The sequence below is a fragment of the Aureobasidium melanogenum genome (genome assembly GCF_000721775.1).
Source record: "Aureobasidium melanogenum CBS 110374 unplaced genomic scaffold scaffold_21, whole genome shotgun sequence".
In the NCBI taxonomy this organism is placed as follows: Eukaryota; Fungi; Ascomycota; class Dothideomycetes; order Dothideales; family Saccotheciaceae; genus Aureobasidium; species Aureobasidium melanogenum.
In genome coordinates, this window is record NW_024470073.1 from 27,723 (window position 1) to 50,648 (window position 22,926).

Genomic DNA, 22,926 nt, shown 5'->3' on the forward strand with positions numbered 1-22,926 from the left:
AATACCTAATCTGCTTGCCCGACCTTGGGGGTCAAATTGGACCGGCTCTGGCTTTCTCTTGCATCTAGCTCGATGTCTTAGTGTGCACGATGGACAGGTCACAGCCTGCGGGACCTCAAAAGCGTAAGAGGGCAAGTCGAAAGAACACCCCAAAAAGATTCAGATGTGAATATGAGGGATGCACAAAGGTACTCATATTGGCGTGCTCAACTCATCGCCCGGTTGATCACATCATTAATAAATCTACCAGATCTACTCTCGAGCCGAGCATTTGCAACGCCATCAGTTAAATCGTGCGTCACATCGGGTAGAGTCGTGTAAGCCCTCTTAACGTGCTGCAGACAAGCCAAAACAATTGTTCCATTGCCAGACTGAAGGCTGCGATCAAACCTTTGTGCGTCTTGACCTTTGTATGAGACATCAAGCCAGACATGGCGAAGCTTCCAAAACGAGAGAACAGGATGTTGGCGCAACAGTCTTCGAAACCACAAATGAGGATATGGTAGAAGACCTTGCTGACGAGGTGGATCCGTATTTGCAACAAGATGCTGCAACAAACATAACCACTGAACAACCTCAAACATATGATACTGGCACCGCAGATTCGCATCAGGATGTATTGCTGGATGTGGTACCAAACATGCCAGGTTGGATTCAGAATGAAATGCTGGACAATCATTCTGGATTCGCAACAGTTCCTTCCCAGCAAAGCAACGAGAACTTCGTGACTTGGTTGTTTGATAGCCCTGGCTCTCAACAGCAGAACTTCGATCTTTCAAGTTACCTGCCCTATGTGGATTTCAGTCTCGACTATTGCTCTCCAACGAACGACTTCTCGCAGTTTGACTCCAACCAAACTATCGTCAACGCTTCCACCGGAAGTTCAATGAACATGCCACCAGGAAACAATGCGTTTCGTGAGGGCACTGATGAATACGGCACGAACAGTCATCTACGTATATCTACCAGATGCAGATCAAGAATCGCTCACAGCATCACTTCGTTTATTGCCAAGAAACGTCCACCAGGAATGCCAGATGCCATGGAAGAGACAGACTTGTTGTTCAGCACCGATGGCAAAGACTTTCCGAACTTGACAGTTAACGTCCTCGAGAACTGCTTGTCTAGCTTTTGGTCGTATGTAGCGGTTCAGCTGCCTATCATCCATCAGCAGACTTTCTCAAATGACGATTGTCAACTGCTTCTGCTGCTTGCAATCCTCATGCTAGGTGCTGGTCAAGCAGTGCGTTTACACCCTGTCGGAACGCGGAACGACTATCGCGTCCTTGCCGATCTCATAGCAATTAACCTCCGATGGGAGATTTTTCCTGAAGCTGAACCACCCATAACACTTTGGATGGCCCAAGGGCTTTTGTTGCTTGAGTTCTACGAGAAGATGTTCTCAACTCGTCGCCTCCATGAGCGTGCATATATCCACCACGCCTCCACATTAGCGTTGCTACGGCGTGGAAGTCCTATGGTCGGTCATGCTGAAGATGAAGAGCCTCCGACACGGTGTCCATCACCAGGATTGACCTCACAACAGACAATTGGGACCTTCAAACAGCTCGGCTGGTGGCGCCGCTGGGCACGAAATGAGTCATGGCACCGTGTTGTCTTCGCAGCTCTTCATATGGATACTTTACACGCCGTAGCTTTCGGACACGAGAGTTCACTTCTGCCATACGAAGTTCGTCTTCCATTACCCTGTGATGATTCGCTATGGTCCGCTCAGAGTCCTGAAGATGTTTGGAGGCTAGAGGAGACGTTCTCGATGCATGGTATCAGCCAGCAGCCCTTCCTCGACAGTTTGAGAAGGTGTCTTCATGGCCACGATGTACATTCAAATCATGGTGCACGGATTGTCCTAGGTTCTGGTTTGCTGAGTGTTGGCTGGCATATCAGACGTCGTGAAAGAAATCAACAGTTCTTGGAGTCAATGCCGTCAGCTCAGGAACAAGACCGCTGGAGAGTCTTGCTCCTCAATGCGTACAGCCATTGGTGTCGGAGCTTCCAGCAGGCACTAGAAAAGTCGAAAGTGCACAGTCGAAAGCATGAAAGTATCAGAGACGTGGTGTTCAATCCGACAATTCTTTATCGACTAGCATATATCACCTCACACATCGATATACTAGATGCCCAGGTATATGCAGGTTCGAAGCGGTTGCTCGGGCGTAAAATTACTGATAAAGATTACCTTGGATGTTCAACCCGGATGCGGAACTGGGCTACAACCTCCTCGGCTAGACTGGCTGTCGCTCACGCTTTCGAATTGCTCGACGAAACTCTCTTAGGCGTGTCTTCGGAAACCGCGAGACAAGCTGTTGATCAAACAACGACAACAAGTTACACTTGCCGTGCTGATCCGTCCTCGTATCGACCTTGGGTCTTGTATCTAGCATCTTTGACCATTTGGTCTTATCAGTACGCTCTCAAAGCGAGACCCTTACATATCACACCACAAGAATCATCCGATGCCGGCCGAGCCCTGTCGCAACATGTTGCTTGCAGCTACATTCGAAGGTGTGCCGCATCAGGTATTGAAAGTTGTTCAAGCCAGATGTCAGTTCAGGGATGCGGTGCAATGTGCAAGCTTCTGGCTCAGGATTTTGCGCTTGCTGAGTGGGAGCTGCTAGTGGAAGCCTCGAGAATACTCGACTCGTGTGCAGACATGATCTTGGACAGGGCTTAAGTAGGATAGAAGCACCTCCAGAGGTCAGAGACCAAATAACAAACACAATGGCAATGCACAGTGCAACCCCTCCGCGGTCGAGTTGATTGAGAAGCTGACGACGAAAACTTAAGACGGGCGAGACTACCCTGGCCAGAATACCGGTGTTGTGAGCGAGACAGAATGATATTCTACTGCATTGTCTGTACATATAATGCTACGTATTCTACCACTCTCTAATGGAACCATCAGGACCAAAGAACTCTTTTGGCGGCCACGGCCGAGTCTCCACCGATATCTTGCGAATCATTTCCTCATCGACTTCGATGCCCAATCCAGGACCGGTGGGAGCCGCAACATGTCCGCCGTTGATAGCGAAGACCGACTGGTCCTTCAAGTATGTATTGAGGTCTATGTCACCGGCTTCTGTGTTGTAATGCATGCCCAAAGACATCTCTAGGATGACAAAGTTGGGCGTAGACAGTCCAACATGGAGGGACGCAGCCTAGTTCGAAACAGTCAGTTTGGTCCATGTCGGATGAACTAACTCCTTATCAAGAACCTACAAATGCAATTGGACCCAAAGGACAGTGTGGCGCACTAAGAGCTGTCAGCATAAATGTCCATACGTCTAGAACCGCCGTGCGCCTTACATAGCAACGTCATACGTTTCTGCCATGTTGGCCAGGCGCTTTGTCTCTGATATACCACCAGCATGAGCGATATCAGGCAGGAGAATATCGATCAAACCAGCTTCAAAAAACGGCTTTGCGTCCCAGCGATGGTACAAGCGCTCGCCGAGAGCAATCGGGATGCTTGTTTGCGCTGATAGCTGCTTGAGGGCTTCAGGATGTTCCACCCTTTTGATCATCTGGTCAGTATAATCCATGCGAATTGGCGTAAAAATCTTACAAAATTGGCTCCTGAAATGGCAGTTGTATTAGCATCTTTGTTCAAATCCATCTGAAAGCAACTTACCTCTATAAAAAGTGGTCGATACGGCTCTAAAGCCTTTGCCAGCTGTTTAGCCATCGGCCGATGTAGTCGACCATGGAAGTCAAGGCCGGCGTTCAATCCGAGACTTTTGACGATCTTTAGGCGCTCGACTGTTGCGTCTAACACCGCTGCATCATCAAGCCATCCGATGTCTTCCGTAGCATTCATTTTTACGCAAGTCAGCCCTTGCTCTTTTCTTGCTTTACTAAAAGGCTATCAGACTTGGATTGTCGCTTTTGTCAGTAGCATCACTCACGCAGCATTCTCTATGTCAGCGGGTCTATCGCCACCAATCCAGCAGTAGACCTGGCACTTCTCTCGAACCTTGCCTCCCAGCAATTCGTAGAGTGGGACATCCAATCTGCGTGCTATGATCATAGTCAGTCTGGACCAGTTATCATTGCCGCATGATGCAGTGGTGACCAACCTTTGAGGTCCCACAATGCGATGTCGATGCCGGATAGAGCAGACATAAAGACAGGTCCTCCTCGATAGAAACCTGAATCTCTGGTCAGAGTGCATCTCGGGCTTTTGCGATGATCGTTTGGCTTACCAAGTCTCCAAATCTACCAGCAAAACACAAGATGATCAGAACTCGTATCATTCAAGTCAAAAAATCCAAACTTACCAATTGCCAAATGTGCTCAATGCGGCTTAGATGTGTTAGTAGACTCTTTCTACAATTTCGTTGGTACTTACTTGGCCTCCTGCCCAATCAAACGAACAATGATCTCGTCCAATGCTCCTTCCACAGCCAAAGTATGCCCCTCGAGTGTTCCCTCGCCCCAACCTACTAAGCCGTCTTCATCGGTGATCTTGACAAAAAGCCATCGCGGCTTTACTCTGAAGTACTCTATGAGCTTGATTGGAGCCATGTCGATCACTCTTGAGTGCGGTGCTGATTGTGAGCGCAGTAGCTGTACCCAAGACGAAGCGTCCTCGGCTCCAAGTTATAATGATTGTACTAGGATCCACTCAGAAGCCGATGTCAGATTCTTTTACAATGTACGGTAGTGTGTTGCGAGGACCCCGCAGATCAACGTGGGGGTACCAAGGGTCCATCTGGGGGATCCACCATTATGGTCTGCTGCTTTCCGAGATGCAGATTGTTTGTTCTCAAGATTTGAGACTTTCAGATTATTAATCTGAGGCTTAGTTGCGGTGCTTAAGCCACAGCATGCATTGACTACGTCAATAGAATGGCTGACGCCTTGTAATGAATTTTCTCGAAGAGTGTCTATTCTAAACATCTCCTGATATCGCCGAAGAATGATTGTAATGCATGACAAGAAACACTTTCTCCTTGATTAAAGGTGCTTTTGGAGAGCTGATAAGGTGTAGTGTGCAAGAGGATGTTGTTCAGTGATACGATACTACACCAGATGGGTCCAATGCATCTAAAGCTTTACAGAGCCCACCATCATCCTTTCCAATTCTCTGGTGTTTATCATATTACGCTCGATATCTCCGACTTTGCTTGCGCCGATGAATGCCATGTTCGTTTGCAGCTCGTTGCGAAGTAATTGTATCATGCGTCTGATACCATGTTCGCCGTAACCGCCAGACATGCTATATAAGACTGGTCTCCCAATACCAATTGCATTTGCACCCAAGGCTAATGCCTTGATGATGTCGGTGCCTCTTCGTATGCCACCGTCGACGAAGATTTGCATGTGCTTGCCCAGAATATGAGGAGCATATCGATCGATCTCTAGGAGAGTGAGAAGAGGAGGCTGTGCCGTATCTTGAGATCGACCTCCATGGTTACTCAACACGATGCCATCGACCTTGTGATTGAAAGCGGTAACTGCATCTTCGACCGACTGAATTCCTTTGATCACAATCGGCAGTTTCGTAGCTTTTCGTAGCCAGTCGACCATGTCCCAGTCAAGGTCAGCATTGATGAAGCCAGTGTTTGCTTTCGCGATGCCGACACTTTGAGTAGTCTCGACGACTTCCTCCAATCTTTCCTCTATCTGCTGGGTTGTCAGTAGGAGTTGGATGGACATTACAGAAATTGGACTGACGTCAATCACTGATTTCGATCGCTCATCTCGTTCACGATTACCAACAACAGGTGAATCAACTGTAAGCCATATGGCTGCCACACCGGCTCTTTCGGCCCTCTTGATGAATGATTTTGACTTTTCCAGGTCTTTATCCGCATACAACTGCCAGAAAATGATCTGATGTTTGGAAACCCGTGCTTCCATGATGTCCTCAATCGGCATACTGGAGACGGTGTTGACAACCTGGATACATCCTTCCTTTCCAGCAGCTGCAGCAATGGCACATTCGCCTGATGGGTGTACCAGTTTAGCCAGGCCGACAGGCGAAGTATAGATAGGCAGAGCAGAGGAGTGGCCGAGAATGGTGGTGCTGCAATCGACTCTTCCTACTTTCCGCAGTATCCGACCCCGCAAGAAGATCTTTCGATATGCTTTTGCGTTCTCCCTCATACTGATCTCGTCGTCGGCTCCTGAAGAAACGTAGGCCCATGCAGTTGGTGTCATTGTCTGGAAGGTCAGCTCGGGTTAACATATCTTCCAGGATTGTCAACCAACCTTTTCTGCGACTTTCTCAAAGTCATTGACGCAGATCATGGAGCTCAGCGGCGGACTCTTTTTAGCTTCTGATTCTGGCTCCGGTTTCCTGTCCAGACTCGGGATGGTCGAGACATCTATCGTGCCCTTTCTTGCATTGAATCCGAGAGTGTCCCGGACGAGCTCAGGACTGTGAAACAGTTCATACTCATCTGAAGCATCTTTGCCAGCTAATTTGAGAATCAAGTTTGCGCCGCCTGGATGTTGTTCGAGAAAGTCGGTTGTATCCCAGACCTCGCCATGGATGGCAAGCCAGCATGATTGTCTACTGTTATGCTTCGCGAGCTCTGTACCCTCTACTATCGCCATAGTGATCGTGAAACAAGTTGCTCGGACTTCGGAAATTGCACTCAGCCATGACTGCAGTATTCATGATGGTCAGTTTGGTACTGAGGAAGGTACGCGGAGAAGAGTGGGGGTCACATTCTCCCCCCGCCTCACCCCACCTTTCGTCGGCTTTTGGTATCCACTCGGGTCCTATCTCATCATAGCTCTTGGCCCACCCAGAAAGCAACCCTTGACGTCTCGTTTTCATTGCATACGGACCTGTGTAGAAATGACAGAATCAGGCGAAAACGTCAGGATATTACTATTTGGGCTGGGAGCGTAAGATCTCCATATCATTTCGAATAATCCATTGGCTAAGTCATTTAGTATTGGAGGGTTCTATGCATTTGTCCTTGGACGCAACAAGAACGTATCCTTAAGCGTAGTAGCAAGATCAAACTACCAACAAGTTAAAAGTCATGGTCTGGCCATTGAAAGCGAGAACCATGGCAACCACAAAGTCAACATAGACCGAGTCTACAAATCGCCAGATGAAATCATATCACCATTCGACTACATCGTCTGCGCCCACAAAGCTGTGAATCCGGACAAAGTACCACCAATCCTCAAATCTGCTGTGGACGACCAAACCACCTTTGTCATTATCCAGAATGGCGTTGGCAACGAGGAGCCCTTTCGAATCACCTACCCAAACAACACGATAATCAGCTGTGTAACATGGGTAGGAGCCACTCAAACCTCGCCAGGAGTAATCAAACACACAAAATCTGAAGATATGCAAATGGGCCTATTCCCAAACCCAACTCTTGGCCGAGATGTCGAACAAGCACGGCTAGAAACCTTTGCAACATTACTCAAAACTGGCGGAACCGTCTTCCAAGTCGAAAAGGACATTCAGATCAAGCGATGGGAGAAGGTCACTTGGAACGCCGCTTGGAATTCGATCACCACACTCACAGACGTCAACACTCAGGATTGGCTCAAATCATCACCTCAAGCAATGACCACTACCAAGCGACTAATGCACGAAGTGATCGATGTAGCGAACCGATGCAATGTACCCCTTGAGCACAGACTGGCAGACGCTTTGGTGGACAAGATATCAGCTATGCCTGGCATCTATTCAAGCATGCATACAGATATGAAGGAAGGAAGACCTCTCGAGGTAGATGTCATCTTGGGATACCCGATCAAGAAAGCAACCGAGTTTGGCATGGATGTTCCGGTGCTGAGTACCATTTATGCTTTAACGACTGCTGTGAATGGAAGGCTGAGCAAGTTGTGAGTCTAGAGAGGGTACGCAGAATAATAGATGCTCCTTGCATAGCTCTGTTTTCCGACTTTGCTTCTAGGAGACAAGTGATCCCTGATATTCATGAAGGATACTTCCACAATTGAGTGCGTCACAGTGTTATCGTCTGTCATCACACTTGATCATACATGTCACATCGCTCGATCTGGACACGCACGGCAGTGTTTTGGGGAATGTGACAGAAGATGAAAATTGTGCTACGAGGTATCATAAGCTCGTATAAGTGGAGATAAGTTTTGCTCTATCAAATCTATGCTCGTCGAAACCGAGGAAATCAATAAAAAAAAGTCGCTTTGCAATCGAAACCTTATCCAACCTGTTCTGGAGCGCTCGATGTCCCTAAACACCAAACCCCTTGTCCTATGCATAGCAAAAAAATACCATTCCCGATGCTAAATAATTAATCGTCGTCACTGATCCAAGGGACTCTAATCTGCTCTTGCCCGCAACATGCGCAACCGATTATCCTCATGGGGATGGAGTTGTGTCAATGGAGTGAGGCCATTTGGAGCAAAGCTACCAGGGGTAACAGCGCCGGTTAACGTCTGAGTGCTCGAATGAGATCCAGGGGTGCTGATGCCGCTCCTGACATGGACGGCACCAGGCCGTTGTGGGAGTTGCAGGGTAGGACTTGGCGGTCTGCTAGTAGCCTCCATATAACTGGGAGGGCCATCGGTGAAAGGCGTGAATGGTCCAGGAGTACGAACAGCAGCTCCGTAACTGGGAACTCTTGATAGCGTGCCCATGTCAAAGTCGTCCATATGGGGCACGTTGTCATCGATTAGATCCTCGCCGTCTCCAGAAGCTCGGCGTGACTCCGGTACGCTGTGCGAGGGCGATTGGTGTGGCGGAGAAGCATGACCAGAGTGCGATTGGGCGAAATGAGCAGCAAAATAGCCACCAGTGTACGCGGGAGTGTTACCGCCCGATGGAGAATGGTGAGCTGCAGGTGCAGCGCGGATCTGTCTGCTTGACCCTTGGTCTTGCAAGTTGGCGAGACGTGAACGAAGCTGAGCAGGTACAAAGTGACTTTCGCCGCCACCAAGTGCAGGCATTGACTGCGAATGGTGCATATCTGCGACACCGTTCAAAGATTGCAGGTTTTCCGAAGATGCGTTGCGGCTTTGGGCATAGAAAGGAGTGGCCGATCCACTGGGCGCGCGACTCATATAACCACCCGTGTTGATATCGTTGTATAGAGCATCGAGCTGGTGTCGACCGTATTCTGGTGGGGCGTTCAACGTAACTTCTTGCTGGTTCAACTCGGCGTCGGTCATGGTTCTCGCAGCGACTTGGACCTCGTTCGAGTCATCGACCGGTAGGTTAGGAGAGATGAAGAGTTTGACAGGAAGACGGCAAACGAGCTGAGAGATGTGGCCTTCCGGGTTATGAATGTTGACCATGAGCTTGAAACGATGAGTAATGTTGATGTTGTGTGAGTCGACATCTTGTCTGCACTGCTTGAGAGACTTGGGCAAGTCCAGAGTAGCCTTGAAGACGTATTTCTCATCTTCCATGATGGGGTTTTCGGCGCTCTCTTCGTCAAAAGTGACACGCGAGTCTTCGGGGAATTCCATTTCTGCTTTTGCAACATCTGACTCATCGACCTTGCATCTGTCACCACGCTGATCGGGTACCTCAGACGACTGAATTCGCTTTGTCACTGCTTCTATGAGCCTCATCTCGATCTTGCCGAGCTTGATACCCTTTCGAATAGGCGATAATTCGACGTCTGCGACAATCGAAGTTCCAAAAACAACGGCGTCGGTGGGAATCGAGATGCTGTAGCTGAGCTTGTTTGCCCAAATATCGGCGTTGGTCTGTTGGAAAGCGAGTCAGCATACTTGTTGCGATATTCCAGTTCAAAGTACATACCCTCGAGCGAGTTGTTTCCATCTGCTCGGCTCCCAGAGTTCTCACGATGCGAATGTGCTGTGTGGTAGTGATATCCTTTGCGTTCCAGCCAGGTCTCGAGACGCTCGCATGCAGGTAGTAAACGATGTAGGTACTGTTCATGCCTTCGATGCTTTCGGGCATGCTAGGGTCGAGGATGTATTCGAAGGGCCACTCTATCGTTCCCGAGTTGATCTTGTGCGTCCCAGATGTACCTAGAGCACGTTCCTCGCGCCAGAAGGTCTTTTTGTCCGACACTTCACCTGCTGCCATACCGCCCATGTAGAACCATCTGTAAAGACAAGAGTCAACGGGACAGTTCTGCTGTATTCTGCGCGACGACGAATGACTCACGAGATTCTTCGTTTGCCCTCAAGCCAGATTTTGACGTTCTTGATACTCATGGCATCTGGTGTAGTCAATCGGACGACACCATTGAGCTTAATAGTCTCGGCTTCGTGCTGGTCGCCATGGAAGACGATGAAGCGGTTGTTCGGGCTGTTGGGTGCAAGTCAGCCCTCTGGACGCTCGAGTGTGAGACGGTCACAAGTACATGATCTCAAGCACAGGCTTGGCTCGAGGGGTATGGACCATGGCGACGGCGAGTAGGTGGGATGTTCGTCGCGAGCGCGACAACCAAGTCAGACAATAATAAGGGTCCGGTCAAGTCTTCGCGACACAGCAATCGAAGTGGTAGAGAATACAAAGGAGAGGCTGAGGCACTTGGGTGGAAAATGCCAAATCGAAAGCTTGACCTCGGATGACGTTTCTAAAACAACCAAGAAGCTCGTGCCCGATTGCGATAAAGACTCGTTGGTGTCGGCGCGAGACGGGAGGCCCTTCTTTGTCCTTTGTTTGACAGAAAGCAACCGCCAAAGCCGTGAATCCAATCACTGCAACGCCTTTGGCCCCTTTGGAACCTTCACCGTACCGCCTAGCTCTCCTAGTCTGCCGAGATAGACAACTGCCCGGCCCGGCTGCAAGTGCACTGTACTCTTTGGGCTGCTTTGTTGCTGCGAGAAAAACAAATCATGAACCCGCAGACATGCACATGCAAAGCTCATCGTGATTCACGCCTGCCACTCTGCGGCTCTGAGGTGATCAGGGTCCGGCCACGCTTCGGTCCTACCTCCAGCGAACCCTGGAATCCTGAGATTTTTTTCTTGTTGGACAAGAGAAACCTCGTTTTTTCCGCCGCCTTTATCTTCAACAAATCTATTCATCCCGTGGTTGGGATTTCCACGCTCGCCCTTCCTACTGCACAACGGTCTGAGGCTTGATCCAGATTCACAATCATGGCGTGAGGAGCAGCGGTTCATCTCTCCTGAGCTCTGCATGATGCGCAGTACAGAGTCATGGCAAGCCATTAGGGTTGTTCTTCTGAATAGTGTCTTGGACAATAGCTACAAAGACGTGATTACATCTACATCTCTATCCAACCTAGAGATAGGTAGCTACTTCTTATACACAGACAGGATGGCTGTTACTATTTACACAGCGGTGGTCAGAAGCCTCACCACCCACTGCCACAGCTGTACATTATGGTATCTGACCGATCCACAGTCTTCATGTATAGTGTACATCTCGGACTACGTGCTTGCATTAGATCGCGCTGTTGTCGGCATCGCTGGAGTTGTGTCCGTTCTCTCCGGCTCCTTCCTTGGGTCGGTCCCAAGTATGAACATGGCCTGTGAAACGTCAGCCCAACGTGAAATTTTGCAGATTATCATCAAAAGGCCCGATCAGCTTCGCGCGACGCATCAAAGACGCGCAATTATCATGTTTCTTGTGGATCCCGGACGTCCCAACACAGAGCTGCAAAACACTCACCATCTTTGCACGCTGTCATGATACAGTCTTCCTGAAACTCAAGCCAGCTCAACGGATGATTGTCTATCTTTTTCGACTGCAATCTCAACATTAGCATCGACGCCAAAATTGGCGAAGCGTGATTTATTTCAGTGACTCACCATGACGGGCGGTAACATTGCTGTGCTTGCTTTTGTTCTAAAGCCGTGAACTACGTCTGTGCCATTTGTCGCACCCTCACCATCCTCTGAGATTGTCGAATGTGATCTGATACGGCCGACTGTAGAATTGGTCTCTTTCCGCGTGATGACATTAGAAGTCACACTGCCTCTGTGTTTGATCGACATCTGCGCAGCCTGGATCAGTAAGCTGTATCGCGAACAAGAGCTAGGAATAGAACTCACTGCTCTCGGTCGACCGAGCATACCAACGGAAAAGTCCCAGAGTAGGAGCTTACAATCTTCGCCAACACTGCCAAAGCGATAGTTGCGCTCGTCGCATCTCCAGGGATCAAACTTGACATCAGTGACCCAACTACTGTGTCCCTGACAACGGGCTACCAATGTAGCATCTGCAAAGGACCAGATGCTAACAATATCATCTTGACCACCGGTCAGGATGTACCGGCCGTCAGGCGACCACGTTACAGTAATCAAACCACCATAGTATGAGGTAAAAGCGTCCAGGAGCTGTTCCTTGAGGTAGTCGATGATACGCAAGGAGCCATCTTCTGACACAACAGCAAGATGTCTGCCATCAGGGGAAAAGGAAATGCAATTGATTTGCTGGTTGTTGATTTTCCATACAGCTACAGGGTTAGTTTTCTGATTTCGTGACTGAACAGACTTTTTGATGGAAAAGGACGCTGGACCAGGTTGGACATCGGCAGAGTCGGGAGATTCTTGTTCGGGTACAAAGGGAGCATCTTCCTTTTCCTTGTCATAGACGACCAGGGTACCGTCCATGTGAGCAGCCAGGAATAGGTTCTCACTGTTGGGCAGCCACCAGATGGAAGAGACGGCAGAAGAATTGATGGCGCCATTTTTATTGATGCGAGCATACTTTTGAGATACGGGCTCATACCAGATGATGTCGGACGAGGAGAAGCCCAAAATGACGTCGAGGTGGGTGGTGCTTTTGGTAAGTGGGTTGACATGGTGGCACAGGGCGTGAGCTTTGGTGAACAAGATCTTTGTGAGGTTCTCGGTCTTTGTGTCGGAAGAAAGGTCTAGCCATTGAAGAGCTCTGTTGATATTTGAGAAAGCAAAGGTGCCCTGTGGATTGCGTTCTTGGAGACGCTTCTGGAGGGCTTCGTGGGGAATGACTCTGGAGACAAACGAGGAGTTGCTTTTGACAATGTTGTTCTTGGGCTTGCGCCTCTTGGAAGGATCTTTGGAGTCCTTGTTAGGAATGGGGGCAAGAGCAGGGTTGTTGTCTCCAAAGACAGGAGCGGCAGATGATCTGAAGAACGAAGCCGAGTCGGTGGTGGGGGTCATGGGTTCGTCTTGAGAATTGGGAATAGCAGAAAGCTGGCTACTGGCGGTAATGGTGCGGGCGAGGGAGTTGTCAGGAAGCTTCTTGGGGGCGACTATGCACAGCGAGAGTCTAGTACCTTGGGTGGGAGGAGCAATGGTGGTAGCGAGGGGATTGGTGTTGGGCACAGGATTGTCGGAGGGATGAGGCGGAGGTGTGGCCAGAAGCAGCTCATCGCGTTGGACATAGGTACCCTCACCAACGAGGAGCTGGTATTCAGGGCCGGTATGCTTGGAGAGAGTGTTGTTGGTCTCGATGATGGCGCCTGGTGGGTAGCCGGTATATAGATTGCCGCTAGGGTAGCGCGGCGGGGGAGGTAAGACGCTAGCAAGGTGTCAGGCATGGCGATGGACCTGGAAAGACATACATACAACATTGCGACAAGAAGTCGGCGTGGGTTGTTGAGGCTTCTAGGTTGGCGTGTCGAGTGGATGCGGCACTGGGATGGACTGGATCAAGGTACTGTCGCAAGGGCCGAGGCGGCGAACTGAGACTCGGGATATCGATGCAGAAGACGAAACTAGACACTACTAAGACAGCATCTCAACCACGACAAGCGACAAGGAGAGCAGGAGATGTCCAGAGCCTCGCATGGTGGCAGCTCCGAGAGTCGCGAAGACGATCCAGACCCACGCGACAGACGCCGACATGTGGGGAAAGCCGATGCGCATGGTGGGGAAATGTTCCGCCTAAGCAAGCCTTGGTTGCGCCTGCTGCTGCTTGCTCGTGTTGCTTGCTTCGTCTCTGACCAAACACTTTTTCTCCCGTACAGCAGCATGGCGACGGTGCGCGTCTGCGTCTGCGGCGACGAAGGCACGGGCAAGTCGAGTCTGATCACGTCGCTGGTCAAGGATCTCTTTGTCACCAACAAAATCCAGCCCGTCCTGCCCCCCATCTCCATCCCACCCACTCTGGGCACGCCGCAAAGCGTCACCACCACCATTGTCGACACCTCAGCCCTGCCCCAAGAGCGCGACAATCTGCGCAACGAGCTGCGCAAGTCCAATGTCATCCTTCTGGTCTACTCGGACCACTACAGCTACGAGCGTGTCGCCCTCTTCTGGTTGCCCTACTTCCGCTCCTTGGGTGTCAATGTCCCCGTTGTCCTGACCGCCAACAAGGCCGATCTGTCCAAGAATGTCTCAACGCAACAAGTCGTCGACGAAGAGATGCTGCCCGTCATGCAAGAGTTCAAAGAGATCGACTCATGCATCCGCACCAGCGCCCGCGAGCACCACAACATCAACGAAGTCTTTTTCCTCTGCCAAAAGGCCGTCACTCACCCCATTGCTCCCATATACGATGCCAAAGAGTCCTCACTTAAGCCTGCTGCTGTTTCTGCCCTCCGGAGAATCTTCTATCTGTGCGACAAGGACCAAGATGGCCTGCTCAACGACGCAGAGATCCTTGATTTCCAGATGAAATGTTTCGAAAAACCTCTATCCGATCAAGACCTTGTTAGCATCAAACGCTCTGTCCACGCTCACCCAGGTGGCATCGATATCGATGGCTTCATCCTCCTCAACAAAATGTTTGCCGAAAAAGGCCGTCACGAGACAATATGGATCATCCTACGCAAGTTTCAATACACCGACAGTCTGAGCCTCAAGGACACGTTCCTGCATCCCAAGTTTGACGTTGCTCCATCCTCTTCTGCCGAGCTCAGTCCTTCGGGCTACCGCTTCTTTGTTGATCTGTTCCTTCTGCATGACAAGGACAATGATGGAGGTCTCAATGACTCTGAACTCGCCGCTTTGTTTGCACCTACTCCTGGTCTTCCCTCTTCCTGGATCGATTCTGACTTCCCTTCTTGTACTGTCCGTAACGAGGCTGGCCACATCACGTTGCAAGGTTGGCTGGCGCAATGGAGCATGACAACATACGAAGAGCCCAAAGTCACACTTGAATATCTAGCCTATCTTGGCTTTGAGAGTCCCCAACGCGGAGGCACTACCGCTGCACTCAAGGTCACCAAAGCTCGCAAGCGACGTAACAGGCCCGGTCGTGTAGAACGCAACGTCTTCTTATGTTATGTCATTGGCGCTGGCGGTAGTGGCAAGTCGAGTTTGTTGTCAGCCTTTCTCAACAGGCCTTTCAGCACAACCTATCACCCAACAATCAAACCAGAGATTGCCGTCAACAGTGTCGAGCTGCCTGGTGGACGGCAATGCTATCTCATCTTGAAAGAGCTTGGCGAGCTGGAACCTGCTGTGCTGGAGAATCAGGCCAAGCTGGAAGCTTGTGACCTTCTTTGCTATACATACGACTCTAGCGATCCTGACAGCTTTGGTTATATCGTCGAAATGCGCAAGAAATACGCCCATCTCGAACACTTGCCGGCTGTATACACGGCCCTGAAGGCGGATCAGGATAGAGCGGTACAGAGGAGTGAGATGCAGCCGGACCACTACACGGAGGAGCTGCGTGTACCAAAACCGCTTCATGTGAGCGTGACCTGGGCAAGTGTTTCGGAATTCTTTGTGCACCTCGCCGAGAGCGCGACGTTCCCTTCGACAGCATTCCCCAAGAACGAGGAATCAGATGTGGATCGAACAAATTTGTACATCGGGGTGGGAGCGGCAGTATGCGCGGGAGCAGCTTTGGCCATCATGTGGAGGAAAAGCATAGCAGCCAGCAACTAGGCTCGCGGCGCAAGAAGAATGATTGCATGGATGATGGAGTTATGGCGGTGAATTTAGCATCAAGATACCCAGCTCTGGAGAAATTAGGATTTGCAACAACAGCAAGAATGCAAGGCAATTTTATCGAGGAGATGAAGAAGTATGGATAAGGCGGACAGTTCGCAAGCAGTGTTGTCGCTCGGCTTCTCAGATCCGATCCGAGTGAACAGCGTTTGCCAAGGCTGCTTGTCAGGCCCCGAGCAGTTCAGGGAAGCGAAGAATAAACATGTCTTGTATTATTGTTGCTTGTTTATTCCTATCCAACATCTTTGGTGTGGTTCACAGTGTGCTTCTGCCACGAGTCTGATGTGGTGGCCCATGTCGCGTGTATGACGGTCTCCTGAAGTGACTGGCTTCTCCCTCGACTGCCTCTTTTTCCCCTCGCCATGCAGGTGCGTACAGTATCAGACGACCGCCCGTCGACCAAAAATGCCCCAGGCTGACCCCCTGCAGGCCTCACACGATGCGCCGAGTTATGTGCGCAGGCATACGCCGCAGATCTCCATATCCGACGACAATCACCACGTTACAGAGGCCATCGGAGGCATGTACGGCAGCGACGACGACGATTACCTGACGCCCTCCAATCGCAACTCACGACCTCTGAGCTTTGTGGGATCCGCCCTAGAGACCTACCAACTCGCGCCCTCGTATCTCGATACCAAGCGCTCTTCACCGCCCCGCTCTCCACTCCAGCAGACGGGTAGCAATGAGAAACTGCCCTCGTCCGATACGGCTGCGCGCAAAGGCAGTCTCGGCTCCGAGAACCTTCCTCTGGACTCATCTTCTCCCCCGACCTTATCTAGGAAGTCATCGTCGTCGGCCGACACGGCAGTACAGCAATTTCCCCTGAACGACATTGACTATGAGTCGAGTCCTGCTGCAGTAGCTCAAGAGCTCAACAACCTGCAAGCCATTCGCCGCATGTCAATGAGTGTTGACAATGCAGACCCGGATCTTCCTAGCTTTGGCGCATCCGCTCCCACTTCACCAGAGCCTACTGACGATGATGAAGCCTCGCGCCTATTTTGGGTACCAGCGCGCCTACATCCAGAACTTGCCCCTAAAGAATTCAAGACGTTTGTCGAGGACCGCGTTGATCGGATAAGGAAGCGCTCTGGGTCAGGAGACTCTCTGATGCCTGGTGTGGAAAGGTCAAATTCCGGTAGTAGTCTCACAAGGAAGAAGAGCATGCTTTCACGCCAGATTGATTCATCCAAGGGATACGAAGATGGCGCCGAACGCCTGCAACGAAAACGCTCAGAGAGGGAACAATCCCAGACTTCACCGACGGCCGAAAACTTGCAAGAGCTGGAAGGTCTGGTCAACAACGTCGGTCTTGATTCTGCTAGGAATAGCCTTGATTCGGGTGTTCAGATGACCGAGGCACCTATTCTGCCTCCTCCTGGTCCCGCGCTGAAACGCTCCACGAGAACTTATATGCGCAAAGACCGTGCACCCTTCTCCAGAAGAGGTCTCAGCCGCCAGTCCGATAACAACAGGCAATCTGAATCCGATGGTGAGGGGAGCCGTGCACCCTCGCCCGCGCTGTCGATGCGAGAGCCGTCGTCCCCAGGCATCAATCGTGTACAGACTGAGCCTGCGCCGGCTCGCGATACTGCTACTGGCGCTGGACGACTCACCTCTTCCTCTTCAGAAGATCTAGTCCAACACAAGACAAATGCTAGCCAAGTCAAGGATAGTGCTTCTCCCCAGGGCTCTGTTCCGGTCACCACTTTTCACTCTAAGATTGCTACCAATGGTCGGACGACTGCTCCTATTCCCGGTGCTAGTAGTCCAATTCCGCAGATAGTCGAGACGCCTCCAGCTGCCAACAGCTTCACGGTCCCAGAGCGCAAATCATCACACGTTCCACCCTCTACACCACTATCATCCCAGCAGCAACAACAACAGCAGCAGCAGCAGCAGCATTCGGCTCCTCTCTCACATGGGCCAACGCAGCATCATGGCCCGCCGCGGACTCGACCCAGTGCTAGAGGCGCTCACTCCCGACCTTCACTCATGCATTCGAATTCGTCTCGGTCTACCAAATCTACGCTGGAAGACATATCCTCACACCCATCACCTCTCCCTGGCAGCGGAAATACGCGGACGGATGCTCTCACTATGGTACCCACATACGAAGAGAAGAAGGTCGAGAAGAAGGACAGTCGCAAAACTAGTTGGAATTGGCTTCTTGGTAGCGACGAGAAAGACAAGGAAAAAGAACGCAGAACGGAGGACAAAGAGCGTGAAAAGGAGGCTTTCAAGAAACAAAAGGCTGCTGCTAAGCAACCTCCCAAGACTGCAGAGAAAACCCGCTTGGACGTCCTACAATCTTCCATCGATGGCAACGCTACTATCCCCAAAGGTCGAGAGTCACTGGTACTCGATCGCGAGAGCTTCAGACTTGAGGAAGAGCGCAAGAAGGAGAGCTCGAGAAAGTCTTCTGATGGCAGGAAAGACAAGGACTCGGGCATTCTGTCTGCCATCTTTGGAGGTGGAAAACGATCGAAAGAGCCCAAGCAGCAATATCATGCGCCAAAAGAGTCTCTGCGTGCACCCTCTCCAGAACCAGCTCCGAGAATCCTTCGGCCGGACATCGATTACAATTGGACGCGATTCAGCATCCTCGAGGAGCGTGCTATCTACCGAATGGCACACATGAAGCTTGCCAATCCTAGGAGGCCACTACACAGCCAAGTCCTGCTCTCGAACTTCATGTACAGCTATCTGGCCAAGGTGCAAATGTATCACCCTCAGAGTCAAGTCCCAGTGGCACAAAAGACGGCTCAGGCTAGACAGCAGCAATTGCAGCAGCAACAGCAACAGCAAATCCAACAACAGCAGCAACCTTTAGAGCAGCAACAAGACGGTGTTCCAGCGGATGGAAGGGTACGTGGGCGCGAACAATCTATTATGGCTTAATCGACTGACTTGATATTCTTGTAGCAGCACCAACCTGAACACCAGGCGTCTGCCGGCGCCGGAGCACCTGTTCAGAACGTCCCCGAGACTCCTACTAACAAGACGAGTCAGACGGATTACTTGGGTTATTCCACCGATTCACAGCCATTTGGGGATCAGAGCAGTCTCTGGCAAGACGAAGAGAAGAGCGAATTGTGGTGATTCTTGAGAGCATATGCATTGGGACACCGGCGTTTTTGCAACAAAACACACGAGCGGCGTTGTTCTTTCTTTCTTTCTTTTGGGCTTCTCGTCTTTCCTCTGAAAGCACGACTTTGGTGTATGAGTCTCTACTGTTTCTCTTCATTCTTCTTCCTCTTGTTGTACTATGCCAATCACCGAAATCCATACGAAAGTCACGATTTTCTTGGTATGCTGTTTCCCTCTCGATCTAAGACCATTCATTCTCTCTCGCGGCGTACTGCGGTACGTCGGACACAGTGGCAACGAGAATTCGAGGCCTCGCACTAGCTATTTACGGCTAGAATGATGCAAACTAGCCGCCTACGTGACCCTGTCGTTGAAATCCAACTTCGCTGCTCACATATCACATGTTGATCAGAACTATATATATTGCAGATAGAGATGAGCCTATTATGTTCCGGACCCATACAGTCGATGTTGTATATTTTGAAATAGACAACGCGATGATTCTAGATTTACTGCCTCCGCGTGTGCTAAAAGTCTATCACTTCCATCGTACTCTAACTGCAGCAGAGAGCAGAATATACACAGTGGAAAGGAACAATTGTTCTTTGAAGCAGAGGTCATCTACAGAACGCTAAGATCTCATCTTTTTCGGGTCTACTTCATGGGCGCTGTCTTGTTTCATGGTTGTATTCTACATGTTCATAGTTACATGCGTTATATACTTTAGCACACGGCCAGGTACGATATGGGTTACAGAAGAGGAATTGCCGCTTGACAGACCAAGGCAAGGTGGCACCATGCATGGCTCGATACGGAGGGCATGTCACAGCTTGCTCACCGCCTGTTGACTGCCCACAAGCCAGCCACATCTAGGAGTAGATCAACGGCTCGCGCATGTGGCAGGCCGCAGCGTGCCGTCGTGATGGGCTGTGGCTTTGAACGGGTGGTGTCGAGATATGAAAGGGTCCTGATGTCTTGTTGGCTGGGGAACGCCAACCAATGCGGGATGGCCTCGAACAGCAGCACGAGCCCCCCGATTTACGACAGTGGCTTGCTTGCTCAAAGGAGAATCGTCATTGCAAGAATTATCCACCAAGATCCGGATGAAAGAGTTGACGTTTCGCGATCAGCGGGTTGCAGGGTGTCGAGCTGCGCCTTGAAATAAATACAAGGGGCTGTCACGCACACGTTGAGACAGATCATTTTCCAACATCTTGCAACTGCGACGACATTTTCACAGATTGCACCGAACAACCAGGTAAGCTTTCATCTCATTTACCCCGCGTCCCATCGGTCCAGTGTGGATGGGCAGTGTCCTGGCAACTCTACAAATTGCAGACATCTGACCTTTCTCACCCCTAGAATCAAACTCCTATCCCATACACACAACCGCAAACATGGCTTCCGCAGAACGCAACCTGCCTACTAGAACGATGACCAACGACGACGATGCCATCCCTGACGAGGACACCAGTGAGGTGACCAAGCTCTTCCACGAGCGTCTGCAGGCATGGAAGCACGCTTGTGGTTACCTTGAGGACTATGTCTCGGCTACTGAGAAGATGCAACACGCACACGCCAAGGAGTACGAGAAGGTGCTCAAGGTAAGGCTCCTCCTATCGACCTTGTAGACTGGCACAAGATATTGACAACCTAGGGCAGACTGTGTCATCACCACTCAAGGAGGGCCACCACTTCGACCAGAACTTGGGCGGTGTCGCCGGCACCTTTGACACTATCCGCTCAAACACTCAGGTATGACGAATAGCATCCCATAGCCAAGTATGAAACTGAGCAGCAACATTAGGGCATCTCCAACTCGCACGCCGAGACAGCAAAGCTCCTCAAGGGTTCCGTTCTTCCCATCTTCGAGCGTCTCCACACCGAGATCAAGAACAAGACCAAGGAGCTCACCAAGGGTGCTGGCAAGGGAAGCAAGGCTGTCGACAAGGCTCGCGCAACATCGCAGAAGCACATTGAGCTGCTTGGCCAGAACACAGCTGCTTTTGGAAGCACTGGTGGCAAGATCAGCGCACACGAAGACCCCTACGTCCTTCAACGTGGTGTTTACCACCGTCTGAACAAGCAGGTCATCGAGGAGAACAACAACCGCAACGACATCATCGCTGTCCAGAACAGCTTCGCCCAATTCGAGGCTCACATCCTCACCACCATCCAGAATGGCTTGGGCCAGTTCAACCAGGTTGTCGGCAACCAGGCCGAGCAGACTCGCACCATGTACGGCAACATGACCAGCACTGCTCAGCAGGTCGCCCCTGACTTCGAGTGGAACGGCTTCGTCCAGCGCAACAACCAGGTCTTGATCGACCCCAACGCTCCTCCACGCTCCATGTCCAACATCAGCTTCCCCAACCAAAACCACAAGGCTACCGAACCTTTGATTGCTGGTTCTCTCGAGCGCAAGGGCAAGATGCTTAGAAAGTACGAGTCTTCTTATTGGGTCATCACTCCTTCAAGATACATGCACGAGTTCACGACCGACGACGACTTCGCAAAGGACCCCGTTCCCGAGACTTCTCTGTACCTTCCCGACTGCATGATTGGTGCCCTCGATGGTCTCAAGTTCCAGGTCAAGGGCAAGGACGTTTCGGGCAGCAGCTTCGGCAACAAACTCTCCATGTCACACGAATACGCCTTCAAGGCACACACTCCTCAGGATGCCACCAAGTGGTATGAGGTTCTCAGAAGCTCGACTGGCACTACCACCAACGACCTCCCTCCCACCAGCCCTTCGGCCAGCAGACAGCCCAGCGCTAGCATTCCCTCGAGCGAGAACGCTGGTGAGCCCACCAAGGTCTTCTCCGAGGAGGACACACGTCCACAGACCACCGACGCTGCTGCCCTCGAGGCTGAGCGCAAGGAGGCAGCATATGCCTCAGCCGGACCTAATGACGGTGTTGCTACCCACAGCAAGGTGTAAACAAAACATTCATGTCACCGAAGTAATGGATCGCTGGAACACAGGGACGATGATTATGAGTGATTGGCTGGTTTATGCACTATACCTCTTGATATTCAAATAGCAGAGCAGTAATAATATGATTGTTTTTTTCTCGTTGATTGTCTATCGCCGCTTGTATGCGCATCGCTTGCTTTTATCGTGCTCAGCTCAGACTGGCTTGTCGTCCTTTCTCAGCATCCACCTCATCTCATCGGCCTGCTCCTTGGTGACCAGTGCCTCTAGTCGTTCAATTCTCATAAAGTCATGATCACTGTACTCAAAGCCCGGGACGACCGTCTCACTAATGAGAAGGCCTTCGTTGTTGGTGGGGTCCTCGTCCTCGAGTGGCAGCAAAAAGCTGCTCTTGTATTTTCCACCATCGACGATCCACTGCAACTTCTCACCCTTTTCCACGTTCTGACCAACGATGAATGTCTCTACTCTTGCTTTTGACCTTATGCCCGAATGCGAGTCGTATTCTGGCATGACCTCGTCGGCGTGGATGATGACGTAGCGACCTCGTCCTCGGTGTAGTGTATGAATTGTTCTTCCTCTGTTGCGGTGGAAAGCACCCATGGGCGACTCGGGAGTCAAGAGATAGTGGATGCTGGTGCTTGCATTTCTCGTCTTGTCTTGCTCGTTCGCAGATTCTGTGGTTGCATTCTTGTCGGCATCGGTAAGCTTGTTGCTGAGGTTTGCGCTTACGGCGCCGGTCGAGGTGTAGAAGGTTGTTTGCTCGCTATCTGACGCTGAGGGAGAGGTGTTGAGGAAGGGGTTTGGTACGCGATTGGCGTCGCGATCTGTTTCGACAAAATAGCCTCCTTCGATATGTTGTTGGAGATGGAGGGTGGAGATGAGTTTGGCCAAGTGTGGTGATTCGTTGCGTGGGGCTGAACTGTCTTTTGGCTCGTAGACAGGTCTTAGCGGCGGGAGAGAGGAATCAATTGTCGAAGTCATAGTTGGATGTTTTTGTGTGTAGCTAGGGTCGGTGAAGAAAGATGCTTAGGTTGAAGGTGAAGCTCCAAGAAGACGGTCTCGGTGTGTAAGCTTACTCTTTCGTC

General features: G+C 50.9%; 11 protein-coding genes across 11 annotated transcripts; 5 read left to right on the plus strand and 6 right to left on the minus strand.

Moving 5' to 3' along the window:
* Positions 1–89: 89 nt before the first annotated feature.
* Positions 90–2,692, plus strand: M437DRAFT_54997 (uncharacterized protein; the record flags this gene model as incomplete). The annotated part of the gene is made up of 3 exons (XM_041022782.1): positions 90–188; positions 251–317; positions 342–2,692. The coding sequence occupies 3 exons, from the start codon at positions 90–92 to the stop codon at positions 2,690–2,692; spliced, it is 2,517 nt and encodes an 838-aa protein (XP_040877097.1).
* Positions 2,693–2,897: 205 nt separating this feature from the next.
* M437DRAFT_86915 (mandelate racemase/muconate lactonizing enzyme family protein) lies at positions 2,898–4,542 on the minus strand (the record flags this gene model as incomplete). The annotated part of the gene is made up of 10 exons (XM_041028550.1): positions 2,898–3,176; positions 3,238–3,271; positions 3,325–3,531; positions 3,584–3,594; positions 3,650–3,872; positions 3,924–4,035; positions 4,095–4,166; positions 4,221–4,233; positions 4,296–4,320; positions 4,367–4,542. The coding sequence occupies 10 exons, from the start codon at positions 4,540–4,542 to the stop codon at positions 2,898–2,900; spliced, it is 1,152 nt and encodes a 383-aa protein (XP_040877098.1).
* A 522-nt stretch (positions 4,543–5,064) lies between these two features.
* M437DRAFT_77517 (L-lactate dehydrogenase) lies at positions 5,065–6,579 on the minus strand (the record flags this gene model as incomplete). The annotated part of the gene is made up of 3 exons (XM_041026822.1): positions 5,065–5,643; positions 5,695–6,183; positions 6,232–6,579. The coding sequence occupies 3 exons, from the start codon at positions 6,577–6,579 to the stop codon at positions 5,065–5,067; spliced, it is 1,416 nt and encodes a 471-aa protein (XP_040877099.1).
* A 247-nt stretch (positions 6,580–6,826) lies between these two features.
* Positions 6,827–7,843, plus strand: M437DRAFT_55297 (2-dehydropantoate 2-reductase; the record flags this gene model as incomplete). The annotated part of the gene is made up of 2 exons (XM_041022838.1): positions 6,827–6,876; positions 6,925–7,843. 2 exons carry the CDS (start codon positions 6,827–6,829, stop codon positions 7,841–7,843), a joined length of 969 nt encoding a protein of 322 aa, XP_040877100.1.
* Positions 7,844–8,298: 455 nt separating this feature from the next.
* M437DRAFT_55209 (uncharacterized protein) lies at positions 8,299–8,925 on the minus strand (the record flags this gene model as incomplete). Its single annotated transcript, XM_041022824.1, has 1 exon — positions 8,299–8,925. One exon carries the CDS (start codon positions 8,923–8,925, stop codon positions 8,299–8,301), a length of 627 nt encoding a protein of 208 aa, XP_040877101.1.
* An 18-nt stretch (positions 8,926–8,943) lies between these two features.
* M437DRAFT_25177 (uncharacterized protein) lies at positions 8,944–10,357 on the minus strand (the record flags this gene model as incomplete). Its single annotated transcript, XM_041019081.1, has 4 exons — positions 8,944–9,690; positions 9,746–10,055; positions 10,118–10,261; positions 10,317–10,357. Coding segments are annotated over 4 exons (1,242 nt in total), but the record flags the coding sequence as incomplete, so codon positions are not given.
* Positions 10,358–11,365: 1,008 nt separating this feature from the next.
* Positions 11,366–13,481, minus strand: M437DRAFT_86919 (catabolite repression protein creC; the record flags this gene model as incomplete). The annotated part of the gene is made up of 5 exons (XM_041028551.1): positions 11,366–11,451; positions 11,594–11,669; positions 11,734–11,928; positions 11,977–13,429; positions 13,477–13,481. 5 exons carry the CDS (start codon positions 13,479–13,481, stop codon positions 11,366–11,368), a joined length of 1,815 nt encoding a protein of 604 aa, XP_040877103.1.
* A 400-nt stretch (positions 13,482–13,881) lies between these two features.
* On the plus strand, positions 13,882–15,747 carry M437DRAFT_55195 (mitochondrial Rho GTPase 1; the record flags this gene model as incomplete). The annotated part of the gene is made up of 1 exon (XM_041022822.1): positions 13,882–15,747. The coding sequence occupies one exon, from the start codon at positions 13,882–13,884 to the stop codon at positions 15,745–15,747; it is 1,866 nt and encodes a 621-aa protein (XP_040877104.1).
* Positions 15,748–16,215: 468 nt separating this feature from the next.
* On the plus strand, positions 16,216–18,714 carry M437DRAFT_55197 (uncharacterized protein; the record flags this gene model as incomplete). Its single annotated transcript, XM_041022823.1, has 1 exon — positions 16,216–18,714. One exon carries the CDS (start codon positions 16,216–16,218, stop codon positions 18,712–18,714), a length of 2,499 nt encoding a protein of 832 aa, XP_040877105.1.
* Positions 18,715–20,300: 1,586 nt separating this feature from the next.
* Positions 20,301–21,844, plus strand: M437DRAFT_86922 (PH domain-containing protein; the record flags this gene model as incomplete). Its single annotated transcript, XM_041028552.1, has 3 exons — positions 20,301–20,507; positions 20,566–20,658; positions 20,711–21,844. 3 exons carry the CDS (start codon positions 20,301–20,303, stop codon positions 21,842–21,844), a joined length of 1,434 nt encoding a protein of 477 aa, XP_040877106.1.
* Positions 21,845–22,033: 189 nt separating this feature from the next.
* M437DRAFT_54982 (uncharacterized protein) lies at positions 22,034–22,822 on the minus strand (the record flags this gene model as incomplete). Its single annotated transcript, XM_041022779.1, has 2 exons — positions 22,034–22,492; positions 22,571–22,822. The coding sequence occupies 2 exons, from the start codon at positions 22,820–22,822 to the stop codon at positions 22,034–22,036; spliced, it is 711 nt and encodes a 236-aa protein (XP_040877107.1).
* Positions 22,823–22,926: the final 104 nt, after the last annotated feature.